General features: G+C 42.3%; 4 protein-coding genes across 5 annotated transcripts in view; all 4 read left to right on the top strand.

Annotated features, from left to right (window-relative positions):
* Positions 1 to 846: 846 nt before the first annotated feature.
* Positions 847 to 4,125, top strand: LOC120726755 (homeobox protein Hox-A10). The gene is made up of 2 exons (XM_040020664.1): positions 847 to 1,871; positions 3,033 to 4,125. Exons 1-2 carry the CDS (start codon positions 1,010 to 1,012, stop codon positions 3,305 to 3,307), a joined length of 1,137 nt encoding a protein of 378 aa, XP_039876598.1. The 5' UTR covers positions 847 to 1,009; the 3' UTR covers positions 3,308 to 4,125.
* Positions 4,126 to 4,857: 732 nt separating this feature from the next.
* hoxa9a (homeobox A9a) lies at positions 4,858 to 9,763 on the top strand. Its single transcript, XM_040020668.1, has 2 exons — positions 4,858 to 8,244; positions 8,641 to 9,763. Exons 1-2 carry the CDS (start codon positions 7,692 to 7,694, stop codon positions 8,880 to 8,882), a joined length of 795 nt encoding a protein of 264 aa, XP_039876602.1. The 5' UTR covers positions 4,858 to 7,691; the 3' UTR covers positions 8,883 to 9,763.
* Positions 9,764 to 10,557: 794 nt separating this feature from the next.
* Positions 10,558 to 15,129, top strand: LOC120726761 (homeobox protein Hox-A7-like). 2 transcript variants are annotated; one of them, XM_040020670.1, is made up of 3 exons: positions 10,558 to 11,663; positions 12,591 to 13,152; positions 13,942 to 15,129. In XM_040020670.1, the coding sequence occupies exons 2-3, from the start codon at positions 12,786 to 12,788 to the stop codon at positions 14,247 to 14,249; spliced, it is 675 nt and encodes a 224-aa protein (XP_039876604.1). In that variant the 5' UTR covers positions 10,558 to 11,663; positions 12,591 to 12,785; the 3' UTR covers positions 14,250 to 15,129. The 2 variants fall into 2 exon arrangements, with proteins under 2 accessions (XP_039876604.1, XP_039876605.1); XM_040020671.1 differs by lacking the exon at positions 10,558 to 11,663 and having other exon boundaries at positions 12,387 to 13,152.
* Positions 15,130 to 15,226: 97 nt separating this feature from the next.
* Positions 15,227 to 17,596, top strand: part of hoxa3a (homeobox A3a) — a 35,106-nt gene continuing 32,736 nt past the window's right edge. The window contains exon 1 of the mRNA XM_040020657.1: positions 15,227 to 15,998. The gene's annotated coding sequence lies outside the window, so the exon portion shown is untranslated. The remainder of the gene's footprint in view (positions 15,999 to 17,596) is intronic.

Raw genomic sequence — 17,596 nt, 5'->3', positions numbered from 1 at the left:
ATTATTTAATTATTTAAAATTTTTCCTATGTATTTGTGCATTCTTCAGTTGCGTTCAGACTCATCGACAATGTATTTTCTTTGTCACGCAGCACTGCTTTGTTAATCTTCGCGAATTTTCCAAGAATTTAATATTTGCCCAAACTCTCAAGTGAAAAGTGATTTTGTTACAAACATGTACAAAGTGACTTAGAACAGTACAACTAAACGATCCGGACAAAAATGAAAATATGAACTTTTCAGAGGCATTATCTTCCGCATGTTTGATAGCAATCACTATATCTGTAGGCAACAATATTCCAAACACTTCTGTTTTTATTGCAGAGGAGCTCAGACTTGCGTTGGGCTGCAGGATGGACAACATAAAACAAGACATTTTGCCAAAGGCGCATTCTCCCTACAGTCAAAAAGACTTTATTACCGTTAAGCTTTGTCTTGTGTCTTTGTTGATGGGTTTCAGAAGGCTCACATGTTTTAAATTGATCTGACACCTTAAAGCCACACCGGCTTAAAGCGAAATTGTATAATAAATTGTATTATTTGCTTATATTTTCCCACTTACATCACTTTTATCGTTCAGGGGCTTGGCAGGTTATAAATATAGTACGACCTACTGTCCTGTATAGCTAAGCGTTGTGCTAACATTTGATTTGCATTGCATTTGTTGGAAAGTGGAAGTCAGTGCTTCAGGCATTTGTGTACTTGTGCAATGGAAATAATGCTTCCAAAGCTTTTCTAAAGAACACATGCACGAATTACACAATTCAAAGACAAATGTTTTAAAACTTCTGAATCGTGTTGCACCTCGTCACTTCAAGGTAGCTCATAAGGAGAGGTGAGGCACTGATTGCTGTGCTGTCTTCTTTCTCTGCCTCAGCTCCAAGATGGATATCGTTACGTAGCCCCAGAGTGGGAGGGACTGCCCATCTTCCAGCTTTTCCATTGGTTTCACAGTCTGCTCGGCGGAGAGGGGGTGCCTCTAATCATATCCAGCATGTTTTGCACAAGAAATGTCAGCCAGAAAGGGCTACCTTCTCTCTTCGCCAAAATACACCACAATAATGTCATGTTCGGACAGCCCGTCAGGAAATGCGTTTCTAGTGGATTCTCTGATCAGTGGCCGCAACGAGAGCGGCGGAGGTCACTACACCGGGAGCGCATTGTGCGTGCCTCACAGCACTGCCACAGAAGTGCCTTACGGACTACACAACTATGGATACTTCCCAGGTATGGGTAAGCGGAGCGAGGTGGGTCCACAAAACGTGGTTTCCGCCTCGGGTGCTTACATGTCCACCATGGAAATGTGGATGGACGCACAGAGGTCATGTCGGATGGACCAAGATCACCCGGTAGGTCCTCAGGTCGCGCCCTGCTCGTTCCCGCAAAATATAAAGGAAGAGAGCACCTACTGCCTGTACGAGCAGGCGAAGTGTCCTAAAGCCTCCACCGCAGAAGATCTCACATATTCAAGGTTAACTGGAGCCGGCCAAGGGTCGAGTTCTTGTACAGTTACCGATGGCGGCGGCGGGGGCTCAGTGCCTGTGCCGGGCTACTTCCGCTTGTCTCAGACGCACGCACATTCTCATAAACTTTACAACTCCAGCGGCCCCCAGTCGAACCCTTCCCATTCCCATTTTGGCCTACACCCCACTGCTCCAGCTCGCTTCCACACACCTCCAACCTCGACTTCTGCTCCAGCCACGGCACAGGAGGGGAGGAACACCGAGGGGCCCGTGTCCTCGGGAAACGCAGACCTGCAGCCTCACGCTGCGACTGGGACCGAGGAGGCACGCGACTCCTCGGATGGAGACGCCTCGTCAGCTGAAGAAACAGAGGAGAACGACAAAGAGAGAGCAGTACAGTCTAATAAAGGTAATGTCACGGTTCGTCTGCGCACTTTTGTTTTGTTAGCGTTCAGGTAGAGTGGGGCTTTTTAATGACACCTGTCAAGTTTTATTTTACTGGTCAGGGTGAGGTGACAGTGAAGACACAGGTCTGTAAACACTGCTTTTGCATATCACGTTGTTTCTTATGCTAAAAAGACAAGATTCTGCGAGAGGAACGCCCTTAAATAAGCGTGCATTTTTTCATGAATAGACAGAAAGTGTACTGCGTAAAATTAAAAGAGAGAAGCAATGATTATGAAGGCAAATTTAATTTTGCGTGATTATACAAACCTACAGAGTGACATGAAACTCTTTATTGTCGTTAAACAAGCACAACAAATGTAATAATACAAACCTACAGAGTAATATGACATGAAGTACTTATTATACGATGCACGTTAAATACCTGCAGCTTTATCCAGTGTTGTTTTTTTTTGTTGGCTGCTGCATAAAAAAGGGCCCAAATTTCTTATTTAGGCTTTTATGTTTTTCCAGTGCTATAACGTTTCTGTAATTTGCATCCATTTATGATAGCAGCATAATGTTTGTGTCCCTGTTTACGATTGGCGGAAAATTATGCATATGCTGCTATAACATCAACTGCAAGTCTGATGAATCTAACAAAGAAACTATACTTTCCGCATCACACACACACACACACACACACACACACACACACACACACACACACACACACACACACACACACACACACACACACACACAGAGTAATCCTTTCATTTCGTACTTATAATCAGAAACATTTATGACTTGGTTTATAACACTCTTATACTCTGTTAATATGCAGCTGATGTTAAGTCTGTTTTACTCTCCACACCAAGCATGCAGTCGTGTTTTATTATAAGGTCACTCATTATCTATTTAGACAATGTCAAGTTTTCAAATGCAGTTCATCAGTAAACTCTTACATCCACATTTTAACACGTCATAAAACATTTATTAAATGCACTGCTTACCAAATATAGGGAATTTAAGGTAAAGTGTTACCTGTTGTTTTAATATGAGCACAATGCAAACATATAGATTAAAAAAAAAACTATGCTCTTTGTCTGCCTTTCTCTCTTACACACAGTGGAGTTTCTCATGTTTACAGTGCGTAAACCCGTTTATTTACCATTTTCTTTAGGAGACACAAAAAGTGAAAGCACGGCCAACTGGCTGACAGCAAAAAGCGGCCGTAAGAAACGTTGTCCATACACCAAGCACCAGACACTAGAGCTGGAGAAGGAATTCCTCTTCAACATGTACCTGACCCGAGAGCGCCGCCTAGAGATCAGTAAAAGCGTCCACCTGACGGACAGACAGGTCAAAATCTGGTTCCAGAACCGCAGGATGAAGCTGAAGAAAATGACGAGGGAAAACAGGATCCGGGAACTCACCTCCAACTATGGATTTTCGTGATGAACGCGAGAATCACGATGACACAGGAGAAGTAAAATAAAATTTAAAAACAAGATATATAGGTGAAATTAATTACATTCGCAACCCCACACCTCCTTGTCCACACAAAGACTCGTTTCACCGTGGGGTGCAGCGTCCTTTAATTTCCAAACACGCTTAATGTCAATGAAACGTCCTCTGTGAGCTACTGAGAAAAAGGAAAAAAGGATCATCTGAATGTTTTTAACTCTGTTTTTACCCCTGATTGTGTTTTTCTTTTTATATTTTCTTTTTGTATTGTTGATCCGTCACCTCCGTCGTATGTTTGGGTAGTGTCGTCAGTGCAGTTAAATCAGTGCAGTGAACACCCACTCACCCCCCCCCCCCCCCCACACACACACACACACACACACGCGCACGCATACATGCACACACACATGGACCTGCGCCCTGGAAAGTGATGGGGCAAATCATCTTTTTCATCTAAATTTTTAGAAATAATTTTGAAAAAATATTTAATTTTCAAACTGCATGATAAGAAGTTTTTATTTTATATATTTTTATTTTTTCGAAGCAAATTTAAACCAATCTGGAATATAATGCCCTTATATAACCAGGGAGAAATGACAAAAAAAATCCTTCACCCTGTGACCATTAAATGTATAAGTCTAAACTATGTATGAGCTGAATGTATAAATTGGAACTCCGTTCGCGTTGAGGGCGTTTACACAAAAACAGTGTGCAAAGTGAAGGAGGAATGTTCCTTTTTGTATATTTCTGTGTACATATGACATTGTGTTTTTTGTGTAATGCTTAATAAATTATCAGCTCGCACTGAACCGAAGCCGTTTGAATTTTTTCTGTGTTCGTGTATGTTTTTCTATAGAAGGAGACAGGGACACAGAGAGAGGCTGGAGGGGGAAATAAGCCTTTAAAATGTAAAGTTCAAAAATAACAGGGGCTCCTACACTTGATATTCCTTCTTTATTAATTTTTTTTGAGTGTGTGTGTGTGTGTTTGTAGCAGCTGAGCAACAAACGGTTTCTAAGCACTACTGCACTGGCCATCGGAAATAATTAAGATATTAGGCTATAAGCCGTCTAGCTGCATACCCAGCCGGCTATTGTAGAGTTTTATGACTGGCTGGTATATGAGCTTTCTCCCTCTCCTCTAAGAGCTGCTTCAGTCGTGAGAGAGTCTTTCGGACGGAGAGGAGGCCCGGCTCACAGCTAGAAAACTGAACTATGCAAACACACTGTGGATAAAACACGATTTCTGCTCAAGTATGGGAATAACTGGGATTAACGCGAGGATCGCGGTAAGTTCATTCATTGCTGTAAATTTGTCCATTTTGCGCCTTGTTGCAGCGGGTTCACTGGAGTGCATACAGCCGATTAAACACTGTTGTGGCTTTCTCAGTACATTTTTTTGAACACATGATGACCGAAGCGACGACCACGGTGCATTATGAACTGGCTGGCTGTGCTTTCTCTCGAGGCCCGGATCGACTGTCGAGTGGTTTAGGTAGTTTCATGTTGTTGGGGTCCATTTCTAACTCTGCAACATGAAACTGTCTTAATTGCCCCAGTTACATACATCGAAACCGAAAGTGAAGTGAAATCTGAGTGATAAAGAGGGTGAGATTTTCTTTTTTTAAAAGTGGGGAGCGGTGTGTTGGTGACACGTTACAAACCTTCCTATGTGGAAATCAGGGAGGGGTGGCTGGCTGTTGTGTACAAGCTCAACCTGTCTTCCGTAGTGCTTTCTTTGGAATCCTCCACTTGCTTTGCTTTCCCTCTTCTTTCTTTCTCTTGCTAGAATACGTCTGAATGGGCACGTGTGCTGAATATCAACGTGATCAAAGCTGAGTTGCATTATACATTGTGGACTTGGGATTAAGGGTAAAGCCGTGAGTGTTTTTCGTGAGTAGTAGTGACGCAGACACGCCAGACAAGGCCTCGGTTACGACCACTGCAGTGGAGGGGAAGGGGAAGGTGAATGGGGCAACAGCGACCTCCGTGGGCAATGAGACCGGATGCTTCCACTGCGCAATAGTGGCTCAGACAAAAGGAGGGGAAGGGCTTTATGGTGATATTTAGATCCGCCAGACAGGCTGTTATCTGCAGAGGCAAAAGAAGTGAATAGCCCCTGCGGTAAACTGAGTGAAAAAACACCCTGATTTAGGTTTACAGCCTTAGAGCCATTGGCATAGTGCCGTCTTTTCCTGCTCTGAAGGTGTTTGTCTATTCGAACTTTTAGTGCACAAATAGGCGCACAGCCGCTCCTTTCCCCCTTCGGCTTGTTTGATGTCTAGCCAAATATTGTGCAAGTACCAGCGAAGTGATAGCCCGCATCTAGAAAGCAAATTATGGACACCTTGTGCATTCTTCTGTGTTCCTATTTTAGATGCATCAGCAGAGAGCAGATAATTTCTACGTGTTGAATTGCCTGTGGCCTTGTGAGGGAGTTGGCCAAGCTCTCACTTTATTTGCGGGTAATAAAAAAAAAAACGGGCATGCAGTATGTGAAAACTCAAGGTTGCTACTTTGAAACCTGCAGTAGTTAAATTCGCAGATTTAGGATTTAATGGACACGACAAGCTTAGGCTTACAGCACCATGTTTTTAAAAACACAAATAAATAAATTCTGTGTTAAGCTCTATATGGGAAAAAACCTGAAAATACAGTATATTAAATGTATCCTGGTGCAGGACATTCCCCGCGCCATTTCCTTTTAAAAGGGGGAAACCACAAACACCACATAGCATTTATTCTTAGCGTCATATAAGAGTAACGTTACACCGACGCCCTGGCACCTAGCTGGTATTGCAGATAATTTGTTAATGGTAGTGATGATACAGGCGTATACTAAGTGATAACGGCGGTGTAAATAATAAACGGGTTAGAATGAGGCTCTGGTATTTTTTTAAATAATAATTACATATATTATTTATTAGTTAACCACTTCTATAATTTCTAAAGTTGTGGCCAGCGTGTTTGAATCCAGCGGATTATTTCAAATTAGCAAAAAAGTATGCATTTAATTTATTTCTATTTTCGCTGTTCTTCTTAAAAACCAAAACACACACACACACACACACACACACACACACACACACACACACACACACACACACACACACACACACACTAGGCCCGCTTCACGGCACGATATGTTTATATTTGTCAAGAAACAAATATATATATTATTTATATATTATTAAATTAATATATTTTTAAATTCTGTTACAGCGTAACTGATAAATCCACTAAAAATACTCAAATAAGAAACCCTGTTATTATTATTTTAAAAAAAATCTAATTTACAAAAAAAAATTGAAAAACAAAACATTCTTTCAATTCTCCAGAAATAACGACAAGTTTATTGATGTAGTTTTACATAGTTAATTTAACACTATAGTTTTGTTGAGAAAAAATACTCAAACTCCTGCAGAAGCGTTAATTTCATGGAAACTTCGTGTATTGTAATGAGGTTAATTAGGCGCCAGAGATTTAGTTCCAGCGTGTACAGTGACCTGAAGTAGGCAGGAAGCTTGATTGTGGTAGAAAAATAACCCTATACGAGAATTCTCCATGTAGCCTGCGCTTAAGGTTTAACTCACATAGGAATACAACGTTTAACTGAAAACTACTCAGCCTCATAATAGACTTAAGTATGTTTCATTATTGGCTAGCTTTTTGTGCCTATGATATGTATTTAATGCTTTAAGCTGTAGCAAAGAAAAACCTGCAGAGGAAAGCGTATGGCCTGTGAGGGGAGAAAAACTGTTATAAAGTGTTATAAAAAACGATTCATAATTCACTAGATAGTCTTATTCAGATCATTGAGCTGCAAAGTTTCTGTGATGTGGTGCTGTTTAAAATGCGTTTTGGTGAGCAGCGATCGTAGGGTGCTTACGTGTCCTATAAAACGTCTCGTAAAAGAAGGCTTCCAAATACATTTTGTATCGTTTTGGATAACCGAGAGGGGATTGGAACGGCAGCAAGTGCCAATAAGAAGGAGCCCGGTGTCATTTATTTTATTCATTCATATTTTTCATCTCGCATAGTGGTTCCTGCTCAAATCTTGATAATTCTTAAAAAGTCGAAGTTGTTATAGGAAAGAGGGTGAGTATTTAATGACCGTAGGGATTGATTTATCCTTTATTGTTCAGCCTTATGATCACGTGTGTCTGCTACCCAATGGCATGGCAGCCTGTCTCCCCATTACTTTCCCACTGTAGTTCTCCGTGGAGCGAAGTTGCTACTTGATTTCTCCACATTGTTATTTTGTGAGGCTGGGTTTACTGCGTGTGTATGTGTGCGTGTGTGGTGTGTGTGCGCGTCTCGCTTTTGCATGCATCCGCTGTATGACTGTGTACATGTGAAAGTGTAATTTTTCTGCCATGTCGACATCTGGAACGCTGACTAGTTACTACGTCGATTCCCTCATTCTCCCCGAGAGCGAGGAGCTCTCTGTGCCGAGGTACACCTCCGGTCCTGGGCTCCAGCACGCCAGGCAGCATGCCTCCATCAGCGACCACAGCGAGGTCGGGACTTGCACCTTCCCATCCAAGCCCCAGGTATTCGGGCCGTCTTGGAGCCACGTCCCGGCTCAGTTTCCAGCCACCGTCTCCTCTGTGTATCATCCCCACTACGGGCATCCCCAAGGCCCAGTAGGTGGAGATACAGATGGCCGGTATCAATCCTGGCTTCTGGAGCCCATGTCCGGTTCCCTGCCGTTGACCGGATTACCGACGACCCATCACTACGGGATCAAACCGGAGGGACTGGGGGCGCGGGCTGAAGGAGGGCTGCCCGGATCCCACACGGCTCTGCTGCTCTCTGATTACGCCAATGGCACCGTGGCGTCAGCATCACCGGTGGAAAAGGACGAACTCTCCGTCCAGGCAGGGGATTTGAGCGGAGAGGGGGAAGAGAAACCGGGCCTGGATCCAAGTAAGTCAAAGCAGAGTCTTTTATGTCATTTGCACAACATGAAGCTGTGAGGATTGGGGTGCCTTATGGGGGTGCGCGTCCTAACAGATGCCATTCTGAACGTGCCATTTCCTTATGGGGGGCTGTTAATAGCCCAGCTCACATTGCTGTATTAGATAACCTCTTGCAGCCTTTAAAGTGAGCGTGAGCAGCGAGGGAGGCAGAAGGGAAAAAACATGGACGGGGAGCTGTAGAGCTGTGGATATAGCAGAATTTAGAGGCGCACATCCGCTTTTACTTTATTTGTATTTCATATATATATATATATATATATATATATATATATATATATATATATATATTTGGTTAGTCAGAAGCTCAGGACCTCACACCAGTGTCGCACCCCACTCTTTTCAGATAACCCAGTGTCCAACTGGCTCCACGCGAGTGCCACAAGAAAAAAGCGCTGTCCGTACACCAAGCACCAGATCCTGGAGCTGGAGAAAGAGTTCCTCTTTAACACCTACCTGACCAGGGACCGTAGGTACGAGGTGGCGAGGCTGCTAAACCTCACCGAAAGACAGGTTAAAATTTGGTTTCAGAACCGCAGGATGAAGATGAAGAAGTTCAATAAAGACGGCGCACCGAAAGACGAGTGACTGAACCTTAGACAAAAGCAGCATTAGACTGATAGCGAGCTTGATGTGTAAGAGCTCTTAACTCTGCTGGACCCTGTTTTTAATCAACATTGTCATATTGTTCTTAATAACAGCTATAGGGTTATTTGTCTTGTAAAAAACAAAAACAAACAAACAAACAAACAAAAAAACAGCATGTTGGGCTTTAGTTTTTTGCAACTACCATTATATTGCACAGTTTTAACAGTGCACCCTCGTTTTTTTTAACTTGTTCTTTTCTCGTGCTGATTTGAATTAATACCTCGTTAAAGTGTATTAGTTGGCCTTGCCCCTGTGCTTGTTTGTGTACGACTGTTTCTAGCTCTCTGTGTTCCGGATTGTAGTTATATTTGTTGTCTGTCTCAGAGCCAACTGAGCGTATAGTTTGTAAAAAAAAGTATTTTATTGTTGTTTCTCTGTTACTATTAGGATAAGCCTTTGACTGAATTTGAATCTAACGTTAGAAACTGTAGAGAAAAAACAGAGTAAAATAGGCGCATAAATACAAGGAACCTCCTGAGAACTCTTACGAAATTTCAGTATATATATGATAGGCTAGAAGTTGTATTACATAACATGATTGACTACCTATGTCTTTCAACTACCTACATACCTACATTGACCTTTGTTTTGCAGTGGTGGATTGTAATAGATTTGTTTGCATTACTGGACTACGTGTGACTGAATTTCAGGGAGTCATTTTCAAAGAGTGTAATATTTGTTAGTGAGTGCAAATGGAAGAAAACACTGTAGGCTAGCTACTCATTTTTAATACCTCGCGGTCGTGCTGACCGTCTGACTTTTGGTTCACAAATGTAATTTGTACTTTATTTATTGAATAAAACAAATTATATCTGCGACTACAAGTATCTTACATTCATATCTCACTGCACCCCCACGCCAGTCTGCATTTCATGCTTTCATAATATTTGAAATTCTGAATTCTTGGTACGCAAAAACAAACAAACAAAAAAGCCTGAGCTGGCGCTGGTTTGCGCTGCCAAAAATTATGACACGTGAAAATACAGAAACAAAAAATAGAGTAATGATAATCAGTTATATCTGGATGATTGCATACTTAGTGAAAATGAGCTTTTTTTTTTGCTTAAATATTTTTAATTTGTAAAAAGCAAAAAAAACAAAAAACAACCCCCCCCCCCCCCCCCCAAAAAAAAAGAAAAGAGTGTGTACCCACACACACACCAGTGAAACCTAACACACCTAGAACACTGTGTGTGTGTGTGTTGGGGACAGAGCTGCATCTTGGCAGAGGATGTTGTTAGCTGTATACAGCCATAAAAGACAATTACCGCTATAACCTTTTATGGGGTGCAAAGCGCTGCGAGGCGAGAGGACACAAAACAAAAAAGACACCGTGGGCTTCGACTGCTGGAGCCCAAAATAATACAGCCGATGTGTTTCTCCTCAGCTCAGATATGACAAGGGCGCTTAGGCTAATATGTCATGAGCCATCACAGACGGCGCTAAACAATTTACAAGAAGAGAAAAAAACCCCGCATCTTTTTAAATGAATTTAGGAATTTGTTTAAAAACACACACACACACACACACACACACACACACACACACACACACACACACACACACACACACACACACACACACATTTTGAGGTCAAACTGTCCAACTGGCTTTGGAGTAATGGTGTAGGTCTAGTTTAAAATATGGCCCCTTCATTTTAGTGTTAAGACTGGTTCAAGTCTCTGCATGCTGGAGAAAATATTTGACACAAAAAAAGAGACCAGCAAATCCGATCTGAGCTACAGTTGCATGGTGTCCTGATCGATCAAAGACAGGAGGAGCAGGTAATTCAGCTTTCATTAAGGGGCTGTACAGAAACTATCGATTATGCTGCTTGGAGGCTAAGTCGTACTTTAGTCCACAACTGGAGTGCTGTTGTGACGCGTTGGGGGGGACGGGACGCAGATGGACCCAAACTTCAAAGACTCGGCCAGAGACAGTGCAATAAAACGCCTGGTCTGCTATACTGTCTGGCATTCCAGTTTTAATGGCTTTATGGCCGTCCAGACACAATTAGGCCGCTTCCAGAATGGCACCCATTTGTTTTTTTCTTCTCTTTCTGTGAGACTGCGGTCTGGACAAAAGGCCCGAGCGGAAATGATCAGTTTTATTGGATTCTCCTCGACGGGGACGCGCAGGACTCACGGTCATTTGGAGGGATCCTTTGTTTCTACCTGGGAACCTTCCGCCCCTTGCTCCTTTGCCGGGCCTTCCTAAAGGAAAGGCAGCAATAAAGTGAACAGCTAGTTTCAGACACAGCAGTGAGACTTGTGTCTATAAACACGAGTATGTTGCAACACCGGAGCATTTCTCCAAATCATACCCAACATAAACGAAACGTCACCTCCGTGACATCCTCCTTTCCTTAATCTGCTGCATTCTATCGGATTCAGCATTAAAATAACAACGCCTGCGCAGTACTGCCTCCCCAACGCTGCAATCCCCACGAATCACCAGAGGGTGGCGACACTGTTCTACATCACCCCTCTGCTTTTTGTAACACCCCCTCCCTAATGAGCCTGCACTGGGAACAAACTGTAGCAACATTTTAAGAGTCCAGAGGAATAATTTCACACCTTTTTACAGTCTCAGTGCAGAAGCTGCTTCATGAACCTGCAGCTCTGCGGGGAGGAATGAAACAGCCTGTGGCTGCTGGATTACTGCTTGCACACCCAAGTAGTCGCTCTGTTCACTCTTGTCGTCCTGTTGTCGTATTTAAAGGTAAACGCCTTAAATTAAATAATTAGTTTAACAGCAAGACTTTGCTAAAATCTGCATCCTCCCGCTCAATTGTTCATTAATTATTTCAAAAATTCATATGTTTAAAATAAGATATAATATGTGATTTTTTCCACACGGAATAATTAAGTTTACAATCCGTATTATTATTATTATTATTATTATTATTATTATTATTGCTTAAGATATCACTAAAAATAACAAAACTATTACCTTAAAACAATATTAGTTAATAATTGCATTATGATATTAGTAAAGTTAAATAATTAAAAACGTAATATTACTAATACTACTACTGATCATTATTATAGACGGTAATCGTAATTATTTAAGTTAAAGTAGTGAAATCTAAATATTTTCAGTTTAGTATTATTAATATTTTTTCAAGCATGATTTGTGGTAATTTGTTGCCCATTTATGGGTAACAATATAATCTAATTTTACCAACAATAACAAAACAACAGCAACAACAACGATAATAATAATAATAATAACCGGTCATATTGCACGGATAGACAAATATAATGAAAACTAACTTGTGAAAATATGTTTTAATGGCACGAGCCATTTTGTAAGATCAAAAGAAAATATACAGATGTTTTTATGTGGTAGATAATCAAAAACTATTTCTATAAGTATACTATACTTTTAGAAATATTTCTTTAAGTACTACTAGATAGATAGATAGATAGATAGATAGATAGATAGATAGATTCACTGAGGTACTTGAAATAGGAAGGAAGCAGAAAGCTTATAAAATGATGATTAGTGATGATATGGCGAAACAAACCCATGAGAATTAAATTCAGCCAGTTACCCTCGGCTTAACGGGACCGTGTGAATTTCTTGCATGTGTGTTTATATCTGTGTGCGTGTTTATGTGTCTGAAGTGTTAATCCTACTCCGCAGTCCTGTGCCATAATAAAACCCACGTCTCTGCTGATTGGACGAGAGCGACCAGGCCGGGGTCACATGGGTGAGTTCTTTGGTCCAGAGTAAAAATGGGGTTTGGTGTAAATCTAGGGTGTATTGCTGTCATCTATCACACTACCTCGTAAAAACGACACTGAGGATTCTGGGCCAACAAATCAGAGAGAAAAAAATATGAGTTCTTATTATGTGGATGGTCTTCTTAGCAAATCTACGACGGGCAGTTCCCTGTTCCCAAACGTGGAACGAGCTTCTTGCGGCATCGGACCCCGTGGGGACGACCATAGCTCTACTCGGACTGCTGCGGCCATTGCATTTGCGCCATCCCTCTCTGGAGTTTACAGCGTTAATAATACAGTGTACCAGAGCCATACTGTGTTTACCTGCGGCTATGGCCAGGGGCAGGACGCACACACGTCACACTGCAGCCCGTTTGACCAGAGCCGCCTGTTCAGCGACAGCTGCTGTCACCCTGGGACTGAATCCCTAACCTCGTCGCCGGACAAACAACACCGGATGTACCCCTGGATGCGAGTATCAGGTATGTGCTGTTTCAAAGCCCCCGGGTCAGTGCTCTTACAAAACATTGTGATACTTAGACTGGCCGTTAGTGGTTCAATTAATTTCGTGAAGCCATTGGTGTTGCATGGAAAGAATCGTAAAACTTTTATTGCGCAACTAATGAGTTCTGCAGCCATAAATTCATTTGGCCAGCGCTTGTGTGTGTTCAGTACGCAGAGACCTTGCCGCTGGGGGTTTTCTCTGCACTCCTATTACTCTTACAGCCTCTTCTCCCCTTTGTGGTTGTAAAAAAAGACCGGCCTGTTGTGTAAATCAGCTCTCCTGCACTCTGCAGCCCCTTTCTAATTGGTTCTGCATTGCAGAGGCTCTGGTATTTTCAGAAACCTGGATCAATATGCGCCACTACTGGCCGCTACACGGGGAAGTCAGATGAAAATGAAACATAGTAATATTTTTTGAAGTGGGAGCTGTAAATAGTATTTTCGGTGTGTAGAGCCTGGCTGGCTTTTAATTGGAAAGGCATGCAGAGTATCAAAGGAGGCATGAGCCAAACACCCCAGCAGGGCCACTTTAAATTGTTGCAAAGATGCTTTAAAAAAAGTTGTGTTAGCGAATGCGTGTGTGCAGGTGGTAATTGAGTAATTACAGGCTGCAATTAAATATGCACTTACAAATGAATTATAGACATTTAAATCTGCTGGTTTTTATTGTAAGATCCAATTTTAAGAACACTTTAATTAAAAAAAATACAAATACAGTCCCACATTACAGTAACGTTATTTCTGTTCACGCATCTCATCTTCCACAGATCCAAATCGAAAGCGAGGACGGCAGACCTACTCCCGACACCAGACGCTGGAGCTGGAGAAGGAGTTCCACTTTAACCGCTACCTGACCCGCAGACGCAGGATCGAGATAGCCCATGCCCTCTGCCTCTCAGAGAGACAGATCAAAATCTGGTTTCAGAACCGCAGGATGAAGTGGAAGAAGGACCACAAGGACGAGCCGAGCAACGAGGAACAGCACCGTGATAGTCAGGCACCGTCGGAAGGCAGGGAACCCAAAAGTGAAGAGACCCGAAGCGGCCGTGTTGACTCAGGAACAACTGAAAAGTAACAGAAGAAACGGACAGAAAATCAAAATAAAGAAATATAATGTGTTAAATATTGTGTTGGAATGCATCGAATATAACTTCTGACATAACATTTAGGCACTAAGTCTCACTAATCTCCACATTAAAACACTACACTGCTTTTCTGGATTTCATATTTAAACCAGCACTAAAAATGCTTCACGTGACAAATACTAACTACCTACCCTAACTAGCCTGTATTTTTATATCCTCCGCATATATCCCATAGGAGTACTACAAATATGGCACATTTTGGACTACAGAAAACTACTACTGAGTTAACATTCCTTCAGCAAAAAACGACCTAGTATTTACCTTATAATTTTCAAAAACTGACACGGAAATGTAAACACGAACTGAGCTGGTGATTTAATTGATGGTTTCCTGTTTTCCACCACGGTTGTATTTTCTTGAGGGAAGAAATACAATTGATGTGCCTTATTTTGAACCGGTAAAGGCAAATGTTTTAGTTGACTGATTTTGATAAAATAATTACTGAGTTTCTTCTTCGCCCTCCCCCCTTTTAATTAACATGGATTTTAATCCGCCTTCTAGGGGTGAGGATTTAACTATCGACGCAAATATTTGTTTAGTTTTGCATGTAACCTACCTCAGATTCCTCACCCGCTCACTATACCGTCAGCGATTGTGCCGTAGGCTACTGTGAATATCTAGCTTTACAGATTAGTCTTTTAAATACATGTACCGTTATCCAGCTGGCAATATCCATCATTTTATAATCAGAGAAATATTCCAGTACAGTGAGCAAACGCTGCTGGCTTTCAATCAAAGTCTGCTAGGCTTGTAGTCTGTCCTGTAAATGAAGTGAACGCGCAATCATTTAATAAAAATGCTTTTACCCTCTCTATTTGGTTTCATTCCATATTTACCGTGTTATTAAAAATATCCATCCAAGTAAAGGATTGTAATCGCGCCCTGGGTCGAGTAATATTGTGTTCACAGTTACCATTAAGTGACCTTCAGTGTGACCAGTATTGGGTTGCATGTAATGAGACATGTTACAGTCCATAATGGGGGTTAGGTAAACAGTGAAGTTGGGGAATGTGAGCTATGAGGATGCGAGATGGGACAGGCTGCAGATGAAGGGGAATTACTGTTGAACTCTGCTTTCCCTCCTCGCTGGGTAAGATGGCGCCTGACGCTGACCTGCCCTCCTCCCTCCCTCCTTTTTCTGTCTCTTTCTCTCCCCCCGTCCCTCTCCCTCCAGCTCTGGGCCATAAATCCGTTGTTGTTTATGAAAATTTACAACATAGCCATACAAGTTTACGACGCGGCCCGGGTTCCTATTGGCCGCAGCTTGTCACGTGGCGGGGAGCCATGAACATGAACTTTTTTTTTCGCCCCGTTTTTTTTATATTTAATTTTCAATTGCGGGATAGAGGAGCCTTTCATTTAACGGTCTCGGACTTCCACGGGAACCTTTTCACAGTCGACCTTCGATATTTTACCATCTCTCACATCTACTTTTGGGGATTTTTTAAGGGGTCGGGGGTGAGATGTTAGGCAGAACCTCGACGAGCCAGGAGCTTACAGTAAGACATGCCTGGATCATTTGGGTGCCTAGGTAACGGAAAAATGAGACGAAGGAACCGACCCCCATGGAGAAACAAGCTTCCGTAAGGGGTCTCAGCCGGGAGACCTTTCTCTGTCACTGCACCTGCCCACTCCCTCCAGTCACCCCCCCTGTGTTTACATGCAGAGACCTTCACAAGGTAAGGCAGCTTACGCTCGTCAGCCGGTGCATGTGGTTGACAATGTACTTATTTGCATCTTCTTAAAGCAAGCAACTTACTTTATGGTTTCGCCTGCTTTGATTTTGGTTAGAGACTGAAATCTTGGAAAGAAATGGTTTCGTGTTACACTTGATCTTCATCAGGATTCCCATCACTGATGCTTCGTGTTAAATCTGATTTATCAGATTTACAAGCTCTTATTTGATGATGATAATTATTATTGTTAATAATATTATAACATGGTTATTCATTTTTGCAGTGATCATACTGTTGTTGTAGGCTGTCTGGATTGTATTTGTTGTTGGAATTAAATGGGGATGTGCTTTCGGGTGGGTGGATGATGGGCAAAGTAAGCGCTCTTTGACGCCCTCCTGTGGAGGCAGTGGGGCTATCGCGCTTGCAGCTCGTCGTGGTTTGTTTTGTTTTGTTTTTTTTTGCTGCAAATGAGAAAGGTCGACATCTGTGCATCCACGTGTTTTATTCTATTGCCTTGTATGTGTGCATGTAGGCCTCAGCGTCATGTGCATGGGATTAATGAACAGGATGACAACCACTAAACGTTATTAAACTTAAAAATGCTTTTTAAAATGATCAGATATTTTAATTGCAAAATGTTTCTTTGCATAGATGCTCTTGTTAGCGGTTTTGTCGAACGTAAAATCAGAGAGTCTTGTATGTTGCTAGACTGCAATTAATATTTAATAAAATGCATCGACGCAAAAAAAAAGCATGCAATGTATCCCACAATCAGTCCTAACAGGGTGATTTAAATGCATCAAATGCAGTGATAAATCTCCCTGTTGTAAGTCATTTCTGCATAAAGAGTATGATTTTACTTTCCTTTCGATTTTTTTTTTGCTTGAACTACCGTAATTTCTTGGGGGTAACACGTGGATTATAGGCCACGAAAAAGAAAGTGATTTTAAATGTTTTCTCAAAAGCTACTACGAGTGCGTGTGTGTGTCTGCAAAGTCGGATAGCACCGCCCCCTCCCTTCACCAGTGACCATCGTACCCCCTTCACCCCTCTCTCAACCCGACAAGTCAGACACCAGTGCGCACTCACTCCGTTGCTCTCCTTTCTTTTCCATGCCTGTGTTTTAGTTCCTGGGTGTGTCCCTGGCTCAACTCGGAGAAGTAATTTTCGTGGGAACTTTGTTGCCATTGGCCAACCATAAATCAGCTGTTGTTGCTCGACTGTTTAGCCAACACAAACTCCGCGCATAGCGCTCCTCTCATTGTGGGCCCACACTGGGTGTGTAGGAGCCCGGTATTCACCCTTCCTAAAGTCGTGCCTTCCGGGAGTGTGTTAACGCACTCTCTCTCTCTCTCACACACACATACCTGGGACTGAATAAATCCATCTAACTGTTCCTGTCAATCCTAACACAGGAATGGGCTTGTGCTGGTCAAATGCTCTGCTCCGGGGAAACGGCATGTGGAGGAAACCTTAGGACAAGTCACTGCCTTCGAGAGGCGAAGGTGCCATAAAAATTCCACAGGGAGTAAAACAAACGGGAAGCGCCTGACTGCGCCATGCCTGTTACGCTTCTTTTAAAATTTGTGATTTCCTTCGTG

This window comes from Simochromis diagramma, unplaced genomic scaffold (genome assembly GCF_900408965.1).
Source record: "Simochromis diagramma unplaced genomic scaffold, fSimDia1.1 OVJJ01000753.1, whole genome shotgun sequence".
Lineage (NCBI taxonomy): Eukaryota > Metazoa > Chordata > Actinopteri > Cichliformes > Cichlidae > Simochromis > Simochromis diagramma.
Note: the sequence above shows the minus strand (reverse complement) of the source record. Positions and strands in the feature narration are given on the sequence as shown.